Raw genomic sequence first — 17,260 nt, forward strand, 5'->3', positions numbered from 1 at the left:
TATACACAGTATATATAATTTTTTATTTTTTCTGGAATTTTCAGGAAAGTCCACTTTCATCTCTGAAGGTGTAAAAGAATGCAATCTACAATTGTCGCACACACACACACACACACACACACACACACACACACACACACACACACACACACACACACAGAGAGAGAGAGAGAGAGCAATTTTTATGTTACAATGTTTGTTAAAATTGGTAAAAATAAAACATACCAAATGTTTGTAGTTTGTTGTTACCTGCTCTCTTATTACACATGTATACAGTTTATGGTGTAAAATAGTTGGGAAAAAATGCTTTTAAAAAATTGTTTGCTAGACTTGGAACGGATTTAAAACATTTCCATTGATTATAATGGGAAACATGGTTTCGGTTTTCGAACAAATCGGTTTTTGAACAGCCTTCTGGAACGGATTATGGTCGAAAACCAAGGTTTGACTGTACTACTACAACTAAGCAAATGAAAAAATGATCAGCGGGTTCTTTTGTTTTGGGGTGACCTGCAGGTGAACGACATCAATTTTGAGAACATGAGCAATGATGATGCAGTTCGAGTGCTTCGTGACATCGTACACAAGCCCGGGTAACAGGAACTCACCAGTGTTCTCACAGTACATTGTAAATGTCGCACTAAATGTGCAAAATGTTGCATGTTTTTCTTACCAGTCCCATAACTTTAACTGTGGCTAAGTGCTGGGACCCAAACCCACGGAGCTGCTTTGCTCTGCCGAGAAGTGAGTGCATTTTCTTTTGGCTTCACTGTGTTTAGGGCAGTGTTTCCTAACATTTTTTGAACCAAGGCGCACATATTTAACATTATCCCAAAAATTCCACACCACCACACCAAACAAAAATGTCACCCAAAGTTTATATACTGAAATAGTGATGATATGTGGTGGTAGTGGAACAGCATTTAATTGTTGTTCTATTTGTCATTAATTGTCGCTGACATAGATGAATAAAGATACATTATTTGTATCATACAAGTAATAGATTTATGAATAATGAAATGAAACTGGATTCATTTCCTCCTGCTGGCTCACAGCACATTTAATTGCCGCAGCGCCATGGTTTAATCAATGCTGTCAGGCACTGTAATAACATGGATGTTGCAACTCAGTCCAAAGCCTTCTTTTGAATGTTTGCCTACTTTGGCTTAAGATGAACCAACCTTACATTTGATCCTACAGGTGAGCCAATTCGACCCATTGACCCTGCGGCATGGGTGTCGCATACTGCAGCAATGACTGGAGTGTATCCTGCCTACGGTATGAGCCCCTCCATGAGCACCGTCACTTCCACCAGCTCCTCCATCAGCAGCTCCATTCCAGAAACTGAACGTGAGTCCGATCGCCATGTGCAAGGCCATCCTGTGTTAGGTACAATTGATGTGATATGATTGCGAAGGGATTGCAGATGGAGGGATCCCCCTTCCAGTATGACTAAGCTGCAATCAATGCGAAGTCAGCAACAATCCCATGATAGGATGCATACAATGTCAGTTTAAAAGAAATCCCAAAAGCTAATAAAAAAAAAAAATCTACAAAAAATGAAGATTATGATGTTGCATGTTATGTGGGATGTAGTGAATATAGTCTACTTATGTTTTAGTAATATTTGTGATTTTATTGTAAAGTGGATGGGGTATTGAAAGTAATGTATAAATATGAATTATAGAACACCTGATTGGGTGTACTAAGTATTGATGGATGCACAGTTTATGAACTGATGGTTTGCATAATATGTATGCCTAGTTTAATTGCACATTGACACCTTGAGGACTACAATTTAGTGCCGCAGAGCTCAAAGCCATTCTTTTTTTTTTTTCTTTTTTAACATCTGAATATCATCCCACTTAGAATGCCTTGTCTCCTTCACACCCTGACTTATAAAGCCATATCACGTTGAGTATCCCCCTCAGACATGTTAGTAAATCTCGGCGAGCCCATCCCTCTTACTGCATTCCAGCAACTAGTCTGTTCTCCAGATTTTACTGTGTTCAGCGTTTCACTGCATTCAGCCTCAGAGCGAGCGTCCCATCTGTTCAATAACCCTTGTCAAAAGTCAGTCGTAACTCACAACTTTTATCTCCCCGCTTATATTGAGGATTGGCGTTTTATTTTTCATCCTTTGAGATGATTTCTCTTTGTCATGTAAAACTTGCGTGTCCAGATTTATTCTTATAAACCTTTTTTGTTCCCGTGAGTTCTAGATCCACTTTAAAGGTGGAATTCTTTTGTACTATGTTTAGGCTTGAATTTGTAATCATGCCACGTTTAACACGTTAAGAATGAAGGTGAAAGAGTTTAGGCTAAAAGTTTTCGTGGTCTCAGATTGCATGAGTCAAAACAAAAAAAAAAAAAAAAACCCACTCGCATGAAAAAAAAGACACGATGCAATCTGACGAAAAGATTCAACTACGAAAAGGATATGATTTTTGTTTCATACACACTCCCAACACATAGTTGGTGTATTCAGGAAATAAACAAAGTAAACAATGTGTCCATTCAGAAAGCAGTTCACCTATGAAAACCTTAAAAGAATGTGCTGAGCACAGAACCCATTTTGTTATTTTGACCTCAGAAAAGATTCACTCCAGTAGGTCATTGCTGCACACTTCTTACTACTCCCAGCAGGCATTTTGGAGGGAAAGAGGATGCTCTTTAATTTAGGATAATGAAGGAATTACTGACCTAACTGGGATCTTATAAGGCCCATCAAGGGCAAAAAACTGAAAGACAATATGCTTCGTCACCCCACAAGTCTTGCACAAAACAAAAAATAAATTGAGAGGAACGCTGTGTCTCTATTTGGCTTTTAGGGAGGACATTGAGTTCGCTATGTCCTGGCTGTTATTGAACATCTTTGTCAAGATTTAAATCCAAGTTAAACAAAACTAGTTTAATCCAACCAGGTTTTCTGTCCAGATAGAGGAGCAGTCCCAGCAAACCACATATTTATGATTTCTAAAACAGACCGGTGTATGCATCAAAAGTTTGAAAGAGGAACAATGTGAATACTTAAACTGTGACAGTAAATTATTTCCCCCATTCTGACCAAAATCAGCAAAGTTTTATCGCGTGGGATGAGGTGTGTTAAGAATTATCTGCTTGGGATCGATCTGGCTGATGATTGCTAGCCTTAAAAACATTAAATGTTTAAAATAGAAAAATCCCTGTTGAGTGGGCACAACAACAAGGACGTTCAAGCCACAAAGTCCACAGCCAAGCGGGATTCAAGATGACAGAATTAGAACAAACAAATACATAGTGTAAGAAGCTTGAATGTTTATTTGGATTTTTCATCAAATAGACATGATGAGGGGGAAAGTGGGAGTTGTCTAACACCTGGCCTACCCTGCTTCTTGACTTTCCAACAGTCTGGGTCATGTGAAGACTTTTGATTTGCCGAATGAAAATCTCGATTGTAGGTGGGCAGATTAAAGTCAATGATATGCTGCCATTTGGTTTTCACACTGCGGGACGATGCAAGGGCAACAGCGGCCCAGCGCAAGTTAATCCATATTTGGCATTGATTTCTAAGCAATCGAACAGGAAGTAGCTTGGTGCATTCTCCCACCGGTTTGAACTTACAACGGAAGACTTGGCTTTGCTTATAACAAGGATGAGGAGATGTGGAGTATTGTGCGGCCATGCTCTATTTCACAGGTGTCAAAGTCAAGGCCCAGGGGCCAGATCTGGCCTGTCACATCATTTTATGTGGCCCGCGAAAGCAAATCAAGCATGTCAAGTTCCATGATGATTGCTAAAGTCTGTAACAAAATTTCTAATTGTCATATGTAATCCGCAATAACAGTCATTATTCTTGACTTCTGATTTTAAAACTAGTTATCCATTAATTTGTTGTGCGCTGTATATGTAATATGTGGAGGTGATGAAACACTTATATGGTTTCTCAAAATTCATAACGGCCCTCCAACAGAAACCGTAACTTCAATGTGGCCCGCGACAAAAATGAGTTTGACACCCCTGCTCTCTTTGAATTTAAGATAACATTTGTAATGGTTAAAATGCTCACATCAGAAGTTGCTACCATTTTCAACCAACCTGGTACATAAAAAGTAGTGAACACCTCTGTCCTTAGCTCTGCCTTCTTTACCACATACGCCACATGTGTTAAGTGTTCCATAGCTCAGTTTACTTAAACACCTCACTAATTTACTTCATGCTCTTTTCAGTGTACCAATATCCTCCTGTTGGCTCTCAGAAATCATTGCAGCAACATCTCTCTTCATGGATCCGGCAAGGTGTTGTCACAGTGCCTTGCTGCCGAGTTGAACTTTTTGCAATGGGCCGCCCATTAGTGCAGGCGCCAATCTTGCGTGCTGCCACCTATCACACAACAATGCAGCGCCATTGCGGAATTGCAGCTCCGACAATAAAGACTGCGCTGTGCTAAGTGCAGGGTGCAAAACAGCCTTAAGTGTTTGCTGTGCTGTGTTGGTCATTTTCAATACACCACAAACAAAATCTTGTGTGAATACCGCTTAAGATGGGACTCTATGTTAATGCATACATATCTTCTCTTGTCTTTCTAGGATTTGATGACTTCCACCTCTCCATTCACAGTGACATGGCAACAGTTGCCAAGGCAATGGCCTGTCCAGAGTCAGGCCTGGAAGTGCGAGACAGGATGTGGTTGAAGATCACCATCGCTAACGCCTTCATTGGTATTGTCTGGAAAATAAGACATGTCAATTTTTTTTCTGCCTTCAACGCCACACCTTTGAATCTTTTGAGTTGAGTTTGAAACAATGTTGTTCTATTGTGTCATTAGGCTCTGATGTGGTGGATTGGCTCTTCCATCACGTGGAAGGCTTCACAGATCGCAGAGAAGCGCGTAAATACGCCAGCAACCTTCTGAAGGCTGGCTACATCCGACATACTGTTAACAAGATCACCTTTTCTGAGCAGTGCTACTATGTTTTTGGAGACCTCTGTGGCAGTAAGTGGAAATGGAATTCCCCAGTAAAACATGTTTAGTAGACTTCAAAAAAACAAAATCGATACGGTCTCTCTACATCGTGAATTTTTGACCTATTTCTATATCATTGACATAATAAGTACAATTATTAGCGTATACAGTGCTGTGAAATACTATTTGCCCCCTTCCTGATTTTTATGTTCTTTGCATAGTTATCACATACAGAGGCTTCAGTTCGTCAAACCAATTTTAATATCACACTGAGACTGAAACCCAAGGAAATACAAAATGCAGTTTCTAAATGCGAATGAAATTCATCAAGATGCAAAAAACATCCAAAAACTTATGTCCCAACGTGAAAAAGTAATTGTTCCCCTTGTTAAATCACAAACTAACAGAGACTAACGACAGTTTCACTTTTACAAGCAACACCATAGCACCAATGTTTGTTGGATCCAGAAATCACAAATAGAATCTGTCAGACAAAGTGAAATAGACTACAAGATCTCAAGAAACATACGCATCATGCTATTATCCAAAGAAATTCAAGACGAAATTAGAAAAAATAGTGAATGAAATCTGTCAGTCTGGAAAAGGTTACGAAGCCATTTCCACACCTCTAGGGCTTCAGCAAACCACGGTCAGAGCCATTATCCACAAATGGGGAAAAGTGGGAAAAATAGGAAACATTCCGAGAAATGGTCAACCAGCTAAAATTACTCCAAGAGTGCGACGACGACTCATCCACGAGGTTGCAAAAGAACATAAAACACCACCCCAAGAACTCCAGACCTCGCTGGCCTCAGTTCAAGTCAGTGTTCACAACTGTACCATAAGAAAGATACTGGCCAAAAATGGCATTCATCGGAGAGTTCCCAGGCAAAAACCACTGCTGTCCAAAAACAACACAAAGGCTCGTCTCACATTTGCCGAAAGACATCTTGATGATGCGCAAGCCTTTTAGAAAATAAAAGATGTGCGGCCCGTTACATCTGGGGTAAAAATGGCACAGGATTTGATAAATAGAACATTATGCCAGCAGTGAAGCATGGTGATGGCAGTGTGAGGGTCTGTGGCTGCTTTGCTACCTCAGGACTAGGACGACTTCCTGTGATTGATGGGACAATTAATTCCGCTGTCTACCAGAAAAGGCTGAAGGAGAACGTCCAACAATTAGTTTGCGCCTGCAAACTCAAGTGCTCTTGGATCATGCAGCCGGACACCGATCCAAAACACACCAGCAAGTCCACCTCTGAATGACTGAAAAAAACAAATTAATGTTTTGGAATCCAATTGCAATTTGAATCCAATTGAGATGCTGTGACGTGACATTAAATGGGCAGTTCATGCTATAAAACCCTCCAGTTGAAGCAATTCTGCAAAGAACTTGGTGCCAAAATTCCTCCGCAGTGATGTAAAAGACTCACCAATTAATTATCACAAATGCGTGATTTTGATTATTGCTGCCAAAGGTAGCACAAACCATTATTACGTTCAGAGGGCAATTACTTTTTCACATAGGGACAGGTAGGTTTTATTTTATTTTATTTTTTGTTAAAATGAATTAAATTGGCATTTTTAAAACTGCATTTTGTATTTGCTTGGGTTGCCTCTGTGTGATATGAAAATGGTTTGATGAACTGAAATCTGTGTGTGATAAATATGCAAAGAACAGAAATCAGGAAGAGGGCAAGTAGTTTTTCACGGCACTGTATGTCAACGGCTGTCGAGTAAAACAGGCTAAAAATGTCTTTCCCCCCTTTTTTGCCCAACAGATATGACTCACCTGTCGCTCCATGACCACGATGGTTCCAGTGGGGGCGCCTCAGATCAGGACACCCTTCCACCTCTGCCCCACCCTGGGGCAGCTCCCTGGCCTTTGCCTCTGCCCTACCAGTTCCCTATCCCTCACCCCTATGACCTGCCGCAGCCCTTCCACGGTGGGCCAGCAGCTGGCAGTGCCGGAAGCCAGCACAGCGGTGAGTGCACAAACCGAATGAGCGATGAAACTGTATCCACCTAAGGGAAGAGGAACACAACACTTCCCTCCGTTCCTTTATGTCCGCATATGCAAACTCCAGACATGATTATTGGAATTGAGTCAAGCTGTATATAGATTTTTTTTAAAAGCTGGATGATATACAGCACCCCCCGCCACCCATATATTTGTGGTTCATTATTTCCAAATTCACCTATTTTGTATTTCTGTGAAGTCTATCCCCAGCTATTTTTGTGCTTTCTCTGAATTAAGACGGCACCAAAGCTTCGTTGAAATAGAAAAGTAGGACAGTAATTGGTGTCATGGAAGTATGTTGAGGTAGGTGATGCATCACGACTATGAGACACATGTATGTTAAGGAGGAGCTACGTTTTTAACTTATTCATGGCAGCTACTGAGAGTCTTGGCTGCTATTGCAAGTACATGCACACCCTTGCTTCTTCTTTGTTTTGTTTTATTTTTAAACCAGCTATCTGCAAGCCATTAGTTTTTAAGAGTAAAGTAAAATGGGACTGTAACGATAAAACAAAAGTTACCTCTGTAACTATACGGTTCTATGGATCCCAAATGACCGCCAGGGTGTCCTGTCACTCGGGATCTTTGCGTTCACGCGAGAAGATTCTGTAAGAAACAAACCTCTGGTGACAGCATTTACACCCATTCGGGGTTATTCAGGGGTCACAGGTGAGTCATAATTTGATATGCATTCCCCGAACGGTGCATGCACGAAGGGAACATTCAGTGCTTTAAACACCGTCCCTGGCAGTGAGCAGTGATAAAATAGTGCTAAATAGAATGTTTTGTATTATTGTTAGCGCTATCAAACGATGAAAATATTTAATCTAATTAAAAACGCAACTGTCATAATTAACTAAAAATTCATCATGATTACTCACGCATTTTTTTATAATTTCTGAATTTCCTTTTATATTGTCTAATTTTTCCCCATTTTAATGCTCTCATCAACATGGGATCATGAATCAGTTTTCTACGTGCAAAATGCAAATATTTACTGAAATAACAATTTCGATTTTCAATTTTACATGAACATTTTTCACTATGAGCAGTTATTCACACATAATCTCTTAAATATTTTGTCACACAACAGCTGCTTTAACAGCTCTTTTTATGGAATCAAAACAGAGCAATATAACATTATAAAGTGCACCTCTAAGGTAAACTAGTACTCAGCCTATAGTGGATTTAAGCCATGGTTGCATACTTCGTTTTTCTCAAGTTTGCTTTGAACACAGCAGTCAGGCCATGTTGATTCTGTTGGTCCTTCTTGCGCGGCAGTCTCTCTACGGTTTTGTATAGACATAATTTCGGATGACTACACTTGGTTAGATGACAACACTGGAGACGTTTTATTTTCAGTGTATTCGCTAGGTCGCTACCACTGCACCGCTGAACTCTCGAGGTGCCTCAGCGACGGTGAAGCTCCACCCGCTTTATTTATATGGCCACGGAACACTGTAAATTTCCACACAAAATAGTTCCAAACAAGTAACAAGTGCGTCAGTTTCAGCTTGAGTCGAGCTGTGGACAATGTTGACAGGCTTGGATGCAGTAGCCATACATTTAGCTATGGCTTCAACAAATTTGTTCTTCGTACTGTCATCCATTTTCTTCACTTTGAAATGATCCTTAGCTGTCTGTCTGAGACGAGGGGGCGGAGTACTCACGTCAGCTGTGTGCTTGGCCATTCAGTGGTATTTCAGTATTTCAGACTCGACGTACTATGATGATAGCTCAGTTTACGACTGCAAAACATACAGGTAACTTTGGTCTTGTCAGTGGAACAATCTGGCAACTTTTTAAAAGTAAACTTTCCATTCATAAATTCTTAAAGTATCCGTTTTCGGTGTCTCGCGCTGCCGTGGCTGGCAAAACAAACGTGCGTGGACATGTGCAGCGCGCTTGTTGTTTCTGGTTTATTTATAGAGCAACGTAACATCCGCTGTGACGTCTGCCGCGTTAATCTCGCGAGAAAAAAATTTATCCCGTTAAAATTCATTTAAATTAATGCCAATAAAAACGCGCTAAACTGACAGCTCTAATTATTATCGTTAAGTATGTAGCATATATACAATTTAGTTCAGGCCATTAGGAACACTTTTAGTTTGTAGTCAGTTACATAGCTTTACTAATACTCTGTATTGCATAAAGTACCACTTGTATACAAGTGTGATGTCTACTCTTTGAATCCAGAAATGGAACCAGTGAACCATGTTTACTTTCACTCTGCTCAAAGGGCTACAAGAACATAGCCTGCCTCTGTCAGAAGTAAACCGATTTCTCCCAAAAATCCCGCCATCCACCAACTTGGATTTGAAATAATCACCGTGTGGGAGTGGAAAGTCAGACATTGTGGTTGCAGCAGTTTGCTCAAATATTAGTAATATTTACCTAGCCCACCGTCTGCCCACACAGTTATCCCAGAACTTTTGTTTAAAGTTTTGTGACTTGGTTCTCAACGTTTTTACATCAACTAACACCATTTGGGTTTAGGCGATTTAAAATGCGTCTTTGTAAAATGTAGACAGGCTCAAATGTTTTTCTTTTCAAAGACAATATAAGGCTTACGGGGTGGCACAGTGGTCGTCTAATTAGCACGTCCACCTCACAGTGCAGAGGTCATGGGGTCTTATCCGGCATTCCTGTGTGGAGTTCAATCCGTGCCTGCGTGGGTTTTCTCCGGGTACTCCGGTTTCTTCCCACATTACAAAACATGACAGGTTAATGGAACACTCTAAATCAGTGGTTCTTAACCTTTTTAGAGGTACCGAACCCAACCAGTTAATATGCACATTCACGGAACCCTTCATGAGTGAAAAATAAATATATTTTTGACAAATTCAAGATATTAAAAAATGCATTTATTAAAAACAGAAAAAAAAGTAAATAAAATTTCAAGAGATAAGTTTACTTTTTTTTTTTTTAATTGTACGACGTACTACCATGACAGTAACACGTTGACTACAAAGCGTGCTAAATTTCCCACAGCACTGATTGGACAAGCGATGTCATGTGATCATCTGCAGCCAGGGACGGCCAAGTGGGCGTGTCATAACGAATTGACATGTTGAGTCGGGTGTGTCTTGACCTCCATGGCAGAGGCTCTGTCGAACCCCTGAGACCGACTCACCGAACCCCTGGGGTTCGATCGAACCCAGGTTAAGAACTACTGCTTTAAATTGTCCTAAGGGTATGAGTGTGAGCGCAATTGGTTGTTTGTCTCTGTGTGCCCTGCGATTCACTAGCAACCAGTTCAGGGTGGACCCGGCCTACTGCCCCAAGTCAGCGGGAATTTGCTCCAGCACAACCGCGGCCCTCGTGAGGATAAACTGCTCTGGATGGATGGATGAATAATCTTGTCACACAACCTCAGCCTAAATATATGGAGAAGGCTAGACATTGTGATGGGTGAAGCATCCACTATTTCCCAGAAATTCCGGCAGCTTCTTGTATGTGTCTGTCGGACTCTTGGCAGCCTCCCTGACCCAATTTCTTCTGTTGGTTTTGGCGAATTCTTGATAATGTTTGTGTTGTGCCATATTTTCTTCGCGTGTTGACTGTCTTCATGGTATATGTACTGTTTTGTCATGACCATAAAATTCCCAGAAAAGTCTTGCATTTTCTCCAAAATGGACGCCGAATAATGCAAAATCTGTAAAGGCTGTTGTGTGACTTTGATGAGGTGTCCGCTTGGTAGACTGATGTTGTGCCGACACATTGCTTACATAGAGGAAACTGAGGATGCTAAACGCATGCCCTCAGTAGGTGCCTGGACGTGCATTGTACAAAACGTCTGAAAATGGCACCTACGAAGAGACATGCTTACTAAGCACAGTTTAAAATACCAAAAGTATCACCTGCCTTGACTCATATATGAACTGAAGTGCCATCCCATTCCTAACCCATAACATTCAATATGATATCGGTCTTCATTTTTAGCTATTACAGCTTCAACTCTCCTGGGAAGGCTGTCCACAAAGTAGAGGAGTGTTCATGGAAATTTTTTATCTCTCTTCCCAAACTACATTGGTGTGGTCACACACTGATGTTGAGAGCCAGGCCTTCTCGACCAAGTCTCCGCTCTAATTCATCCCGAAGGTGTTCTATCGGGTTCAGATCAGGACTGTGCAGGCCAGTCAAGTTCATCCACACCAGACTCTGTCATCCATGTCTTTTTGAATCTTGCTTTGTGCACAGTCATGTTGGAAGAGGAAAGGCCCCGCTCCAAACTGTTCCCATAAGGTTGGGAGCATGGAATTGTCCAAAATATTTTGGTATCCTGAAGCATTCAAACTTCCTCTCACTAGAACTAAGGGGCCAAGCCCAACTCCCGAAAAACAACCCCACACTGTAATTCCTCCTCCACCAAATTTCACTCTCGGCACAATGCAGTCCGAAATGTACTGTTCTCCTGGCAACCTCCAAACCCAGACTCGTCAATCAGATAGTCAGATGGAAAAACGTGTCTCCACTGTTCTATATTCCAGTGGCAGCGTGCTTTACAGCAGTGGTCCCCAAGCCCCGGGCCACAGACCTGTACCGGTCCATGGGTCATTTGGTACCGGGCCGCACAGAAAGAATAACTTGCATTCCGTTTTATTCATTTTGAAATCTGAAAGATGTTTTATTTTGAAAAATTACCAGATTCTCTATTACATCCGTCAACTGTATGTCATTCTTGACGCAGGTCAAGGCGCGCTTCTCGGTCACGTGAGTTACCGCTAAAATGAAACACAGGACCTAGCAAAATGAGTAAAAAACAAACGTCTTTGGCAAGGCAAAAAGGCCCAGCCAGGAGACAGAAGAGGGAGCCTACGACTTTCAAGAAAGAGAAGGCTACATTTAACTTAAAATACAGATTTATCTCAATGGGAGATTCCCACGCACCAAGCCTACTCTGCATCTTATTATGAAGGCACGTTTAAACCTTAAACCATAGCGACCAGAGAGTGTTGCAGCCAGATAAGATGTTCCTCGTGTCATGATTCGTGTTTTTTATTATGTTTAGAAAATAACACAGTTTTCATGCAGGTCATATATTATTTTGTTGTATTTATCCGTCACACCGTGGTCACACTCGACCACCACAAGACTGGTCCCTGAAAATATTGTCTGACATTAAACCGGTCCGTGGGGCAAAAAAAGTTGGGGACCACTGCTTTACACGACTGCATGTATGGCTGGAATGTAGCTGCTCTGTCAACGAAAGCCATTTGATGAAGCTCTCTGCGTACTGTACTTGGACTAATCTGAAGGCCACATGACGTTTGGAGCTCTGTAGCAATTAACTGTACAGAAAATTGGCGATCTCTTTGCACTATGCGCCTCAGCATACGCTGACACCTCTCCGTCAGTTTACATGGCCTACCACCTTGTGGCTGAGTTGCTGTTGTTCCCAAACTCTTCCAATTTCTTATAAAAAAAGCTGACAGTTGACTGTGGAATATTTCGGAGCGAGGAAATTTCACGACTGGACTTGTTGCACAGGTGGCATCCTATGACAGTTCCACGCTGGAATTCACTTAACTCCTGAGAGCGACCCATTCTTTCACAAATGTTTGTCAAAACAGTCGTAATGCCTGAGGTGCTTGATTTTATACACCTGTGGCCAGGCCAAGTAATTAGGACACATGATTCTGGTCATTTAGATGGGTGAGCAAATACTTTTGGTAATATAGTGTTTTCAGTTGCACGGCACCGTATGGGCAAGGACAACAGTGGTGCAGGAACGTCCGCTGGATTATCAGGAAAAGATAGCCATCTTCCATTCCTACTGCAGTAAAATGTGTAATGCGTTACATTAAATCAGTGCTTCTCAATTATTTTCTGTCATGCCCCCTACCAGCCTCACTTAGCTTCCATTACAGACTGTTCTTTCAACCAATTCTCACATTCCGACATACCTGCCTGGGTTACGGCAAGTGGTGAGAGACAAGCATACTTTGTATTGTTAAATACAACAAAAAGATTGCCAACAAATACACCCAGCCCACGTCACGAACCTGGACAAGGTGCCGCTGACTTTCGACGTCCCGGTGAACTACACTGTAGAGAATAAAGGGCCCAACATGGTAGCAATACGCACAACAGGGAGTGTGAAATCGGCTTTTACCGTTGTGCTTGGTTGCCATGTTAATGGACAGAAATGGCCATTGTGAAGTTGCAAGCGGTGTGGGAGCAAAGGCGAACACAGCTTTACTAAGACTGCGAATATGTGAATGGATTATGGATGCTCGGTCTTACATGTCTGCTTGCGCTGTTCGAGCTTTCACAAAAGCCGGGATCATTTCTGAGGAGTTGCACCGCAACGAGAGTGCCTCTGACAATGACGTGAGGGAACCTGGCGTATTTGATTGTGAATTTCGGACTCTTCTTTTGACTGATACCTTTGAAAAATGAGATTCACCCCAATGATGTGCAAACTCTCTGCAGAGAATGGCTTGTTCTGTAAGATGTGACTACAAAAAAAAAAAGGTCGGGAAAGGCCTACGAGAAAAGCCAAAGTATTTTAGATTGATGGGAGGTCCTGCAATTTGTGGCAAACGTGTGCTGACTCCCAGTTAACTTGTTTGAATGTCATTGGGTCATTCTGAACACAGGCTCAAACTCAGGTATAAAAAAGTGCGTACGCAGTGTCTTTGTTGTTTATTTTTACTTCCCGTCTTTCACAAGGATTTTTTCTTATGGTTGTAGCAGCTAAAGGTCAAATTAATCTCTGAAATATTTTGACATGATTTATCACAAAAACCTGGCATTTGAACTGGGGTGTGCCAACATTTTACTTCCTCTTTATAGAGTCACTCTATGACACGCAGTTGTTTTTGTGTTAAAGTCATTAAGAGCCATCGGATCTTTTAGAAAAATTATTGGCCTTTATGCCGCCATTAAACAAAAGCATGTAATGTGTAAAAAGTAGGTCAGATATGTGCGGTTGGCTTTTTACTGGCACCCTGGTGGGAGCCAGCAGCTCTTGTTTGTGACTCGGATTGAGTCAATGATTTACACACGACTAATATTCACTGTCTGCTCGCCTGTGTCCACAGAAAGCAGCGGCTCAAACTGCAGCAAAAACGAGGGGCGGAAATCTGGCGGCAGCGGGAGCGAAGCCGAGATCAGGAGCCAGCGAGCTCCCAGCGAGCGCTCGGCGGCTCCCCCTAGCGAGCGAAGCGTCCGTAGCTCGCTGAGCCACCGCAGTGCCAACGCCCATTCGTTAGCCTACGGGCAGGGCCTCGTCTACGGCCCCCCCGGGTTGCCCCCGCAGCCGCCTCATCTGCCTACAACCGCACCCGGAGCACCCCCTGGCCGGGAGCTGGCCGCCGCCCCTGCCGAGCTCACCGTGTCACGCCAGTCCTTGCGTATGTCGGTGGGCAATGCTGGCGAGTTCTTTGTAGATGTAATGTGACTCGGGTTCGAGGGCGAGCAAATGAAAGCGTAGCAGATTGGGGCCACCTAGTGTCGGAGGAGAACAGAGGTGAATGTTGCAGCAGGTGTATTCCAAGGCCTCCAATTCCCAAAAGCATGGATGCAACTGGTCATGGTGTGTGAATGCGTGCGTGCGCGCGCGTGAGGACAAAAAATGTTCCGCCTCTTTAGTGTTTCTCTTCTTAATTTCTAAGTAGTTGTGGCCATACTTTCTTCAGTGAAGAACCCCCTACCCCCAACTCCCTAATTTGCTAAAGTTGGCACCAAAGCGCCTGTGAGTTTCCGCCTCTCAATGGGGAAGATTTAGTGCAAGGACAAAAAGCCAGTAAGAGGGAGGGAAATGGTGCAAACAGACAGATTGGGAGGATGACTCAGTGCTTTTCTACGTGGATGTTTTTCATTTGTGTTTCTCTACGCTCTTCCCTCCTGCCTGTCCTCCTTATCTCAACATTCTTTGTCCTCCCCCCACGAGTCCCTGTCAGAACTGACGGAGAAAAAGGCCTTTAGCCTCCTTCACTGACCAAACAACGTTGGATTGGACACTAACTGTTAACATGTTCAGATTTAAATGTTTGCTTGACCTATGAGAAAAAAAAAATAATCCAAGAGAATCTCAGTCCTGTCAGAAAGAGAATGATCATATGTGTAGTTGATCATAACCAGTTTTATTTTACGGTGCAAAACACGATGCTCAAGTTCAAGTAATTTGTACACTACATAATTACAGTTCACTCTCTTAACCCAAGCATTTTAAATTGGTCTTGTTGCAATGTGTAGTGATGGGGGAAAAATCCTACCACGTCTCTCACACTACACTTTTATCAAGGAAATGTCTTTTTATTTATAAATATAGTTTTATGACTGAACTTCATGATGATGTTGTGTTTGTATGTGTGTGTGTTTTCACAGACCAGATTGATAACAAAAAGTCAAAATGTGTCGTAGTGCAGCACATAACTATCCTGAAAACACAAGTTAAATGAAGTTTTTACCTGAATAAATATTTGAAAACAAACACTTCTATAAAGTTGCATACCACTGAGGCAACCCGTGTCCACAACGAGTAGTACTCATACCACACTGAGAATTCTTGGGATTGATGGTTTTTACGTATTTGAAAAAAAAAAAAACAAAGACCACACCAGTAATGTTCATGCATGTTTCTCCAGTCCCCAAGGGAAGATCATCTTGTTAGCTTGCATCAGTGCAGATGCACAAAAAAGCATCGCCTTTTGGATTAAAAAAGAAACGACAACAAAATAATACATTCCACTGCTGCGCACGCATATCAATTGAATATCTGGCTTTTAAAACCCAGCTGCAGTGGGGAGGTGCGGGTTTCGATTTCAGACTGGGGACTTCCTGTGTGGAGTTTGCATGTTCTCCCTGTGCCTCCGTGGATTTTCTCTGGGTACATTCCAAAAACATGCATGGCAGTTTGATTGAACACTCTAAATTGTCCAGGGTATGGTTGTGAGCAAGAATAGTTGTCTTTGTGTGCCCTGCAATTGGCTGGCAAGCCACTCAGCATGTCACCCGCCTACTGCCCAAAGACAACTGGGATAGGCTACAGCACGGCCCTTTGTTAGGATCCGATAATGGATTGCTTATGAATCAAGTGGAGTTGGTATGGTTATTAAAATTGTTCATGAAATGTAGAATAATTTAGAGTAATTTTTGAAAAAAAAAATTGACTTTGTGGAATACTGATTCTTCTCAAGATGTTTTGGATTTGGAATGCTTGGAATGGGTCAAGAAATCTGGAGGGAGAGGATAAGTACATATGTAAAACATCTCAATCAGCGGAAATTTACAGCAACATTTTTTTTTTTAAATTTTAGGGGCGTGATAATCACCTAAGATTTTATGAACAGACTTTTTTGTGTAACGTTATACATGTACCAACGTTACCCATCCAGAAAACAAAAACATATTTAACTATTCCGTTATAGTTACAGAATAAATAAGCAATCAGATTACAGGTACATCTATTAAAAATTCATTTTATTCCGGAGGATTACGTATTTCACGCGGACAGAGTGACGGCGTTGTTTATTTGAGCCCTCGGCGCAACAATTGGATGAATTGTGGGCCACTGTGACTCCAGTCACGCGGCGCAGTGTTGCTGAAAGCAAACGGGTGAAAATGTAGAGTCTGGGAGGTAGGTGAACTGGCCATGTCTTGCCCTCCTCCACATGCGGATGAAAGGAGGAAGTGCTTGATACTGTTTGGAACGTTCTCACAGAAGGCCCGATTTTTTTTAAATAAAATTTGACCTGTCATTTCCCTCTGATGGAGCTAATCTGCTAGCCGAAGTATTTTTACCATGCGTCACAAATCACTCAGATTTACCATTTAAAACCATATTAACAAGAAAAAAAGGCTAAATTTGACACGGAGAATTAAAGCGGTGGCGTCACTAATCGTCATCGGCGTCATATCGTGGTATTTGTGTGCGTCGTGGCTGAGGAAGGAAATAAACAAAATACATTATTTTGGAAACTTTATTGTAAAAAGTCTGGAATTTGGGGAGGGGATGAAATGTTGGGGAGGTGGGAATACTTGGAACGTAGGAAAACGTTTCACAGGACCTCATTTCATAACGAGATTTAACAACACAATGACGATAGGTGAAGTCATCGTGGCAAGATTAAAAATCGTCATCGCGAGTCAACCGGTCACATTGCGTTCGGTTTTGTGACGCCAGAAGTAGAACACGCACAAAGATGAGGTCACAAGTCTACATGGAACGGATGCGTAATAAATTGCACTCTTGTTTTTAATTCAGTGTATTCGGGTCACTATAATGATTTTAACTCGTCATATGACGCGGCATATTGAGGTCACACAAAATGTACGAAAACGAC

The 17,260-nt window shown here is 42.0% G+C and overlaps 1 protein-coding gene and 1 long non-coding RNA gene across 2 annotated transcripts in view; one reads left to right on the plus strand and one right to left on the minus strand.

Moving 5' to 3' along the window:
* The window catches only part of LOC109531623 (uncharacterized), a 24,027-nt gene extending 14,007 nt beyond the window's left edge, over positions 1–10,020 (minus strand). The window contains exons 1-2 of the long non-coding RNA XR_002171211.1: positions 10,006–10,020; positions 8,400–8,402 (exon numbers count right to left, since the gene is read on the minus strand). This is a non-coding gene — a long non-coding RNA (uncharacterized LOC109531623). The remainder of the gene's footprint in view (positions 1–8,399; positions 8,403–10,005) is intronic.
* Positions 1–15,264, plus strand: part of dvl3b (dishevelled segment polarity protein 3b) — a 32,559-nt gene extending 17,295 nt beyond the window's left edge. The window contains exons 9-15 of the mRNA XM_019896008.1: positions 517–593; positions 677–744; positions 1,201–1,350; positions 4,569–4,700; positions 4,808–4,975; positions 6,730–6,933; positions 14,015–15,264. Coding sequence (XP_019751567.1) covers positions 517–593; positions 677–744; positions 1,201–1,350; positions 4,569–4,700; positions 4,808–4,975; positions 6,730–6,933; positions 14,015–14,373 — 1,158 coding nt within the window. The 3' untranslated portion in view covers positions 14,374–15,264. The remainder of the gene's footprint in view (positions 1–516; positions 594–676; positions 745–1,200; positions 1,351–4,568; positions 4,701–4,807; positions 4,976–6,729; positions 6,934–14,014) is intronic.
* The last annotated feature ends 1,996 nt before the right edge of the window (positions 15,265–17,260 follow it).

The sequence above is a fragment of the Hippocampus comes genome, unplaced genomic scaffold, assembly GCF_001891065.2.
Source record: "Hippocampus comes isolate QL1 unplaced genomic scaffold, H_comes_QL1_v1.1 scaffold395, whole genome shotgun sequence".
In the NCBI taxonomy this organism is placed as follows: Eukaryota; Metazoa; Chordata; class Actinopteri; order Syngnathiformes; family Syngnathidae; genus Hippocampus; species Hippocampus comes.